This window comes from Octopus bimaculoides, chromosome 24, assembly GCF_001194135.2.
Source record: "Octopus bimaculoides isolate UCB-OBI-ISO-001 chromosome 24, ASM119413v2, whole genome shotgun sequence".
NCBI classification, from domain to species: Eukaryota; Metazoa; Mollusca; class Cephalopoda; order Octopoda; family Octopodidae; genus Octopus; species Octopus bimaculoides.
This window is the reverse complement of record NC_069004.1, coordinates 863,262-864,151: the sequence shown is the minus strand read 5'-3', so window position 1 is coordinate 864,151 and position 890 is coordinate 863,262. Positions and strand designations below refer to the sequence as shown.

At 34.6% G+C, this 890-nt stretch overlaps 1 protein-coding gene across 1 annotated transcript in view; it reads right to left on the bottom strand.

Annotated features, from left to right (window-relative positions):
- Positions 1 to 890, bottom strand: part of LOC106878703 (MORC family CW-type zinc finger protein 3) — a 22,199-nt gene that overhangs the window by 8,403 nt on the left and 12,906 nt on the right. Inside the window, exon 11 of the mRNA XM_014927995.2 lies at positions 571 to 585. Within this exon, the coding sequence (XP_014783481.1) occupies positions 571 to 585 (15 nt within the window). The remainder of the gene's footprint in view (positions 1 to 570; positions 586 to 890) is intronic.

Genomic DNA, 890 nt, shown 5'->3' with positions numbered 1-890 from the left:
TATATATATATATATATATATATATATATATATATATATATACCAGGTATGTTGATGCAAACAGGAAAAATAGAACTCAAAACATGAGTTATGTATATTTTTATTAATATTTAACAGAGTGACTCAAGGTCCGAGAGTTCTGGGAGTTGGCACTCATCAAGCTTATTGATAAGTGCCACTGCACGACATTCCCGGGCCTTGCATCACTCTTTTACTTCTGCTAAATATTAATATATGTATATGATATATGATATGCAAACTGCATTTCCTCGTAACACACAGAGATAACAACACTCACCACCATTATCTAAAACTGATGTAAAAACAGCTGCTGACATAAATGAACAAACAACGAAACATATGTAACAGGTATGTGAGAATCAGTGTACAGTAGTATGCTGGTGGTTGGAACACAAATTGACTACAATCTAAAGACCAAATATCCAGTGATGACAAGAGAACAAAAGGGAGAAAGCATTCAGCTACAAACTAGTGTAAAAATAGCAGGCAAAAGCAGGAGGAGGAGGAGGAGGAGTAGTAGTAGTAGTAGTAATATGAGGTAATACATACGAAGGAAACAGCGTTCTAGAAGTCAGGAGGGAAAAAGATTATTAAAGCAAGTGAAAATAATAATAATAATAATAATGGTTTCAAATTTGGCCATAAGGGCACCAATTTTGGGGGAGAGGATCAAGCCCAAAAGGATGAAAGGCAAACATCGACCTTGGCGGAATCTGAACTCAGAATGCAAAGATGGACAAAATACTGCTAAGCATTTCGTCCAGCATCCTAATGATTCTTCCAACTCGCCACAAAAATAATAATAATAATAATAATAATAATAATAATCTTTCCTACTAAAGACACAAGGGCTTGATTTTTTTGTGTGT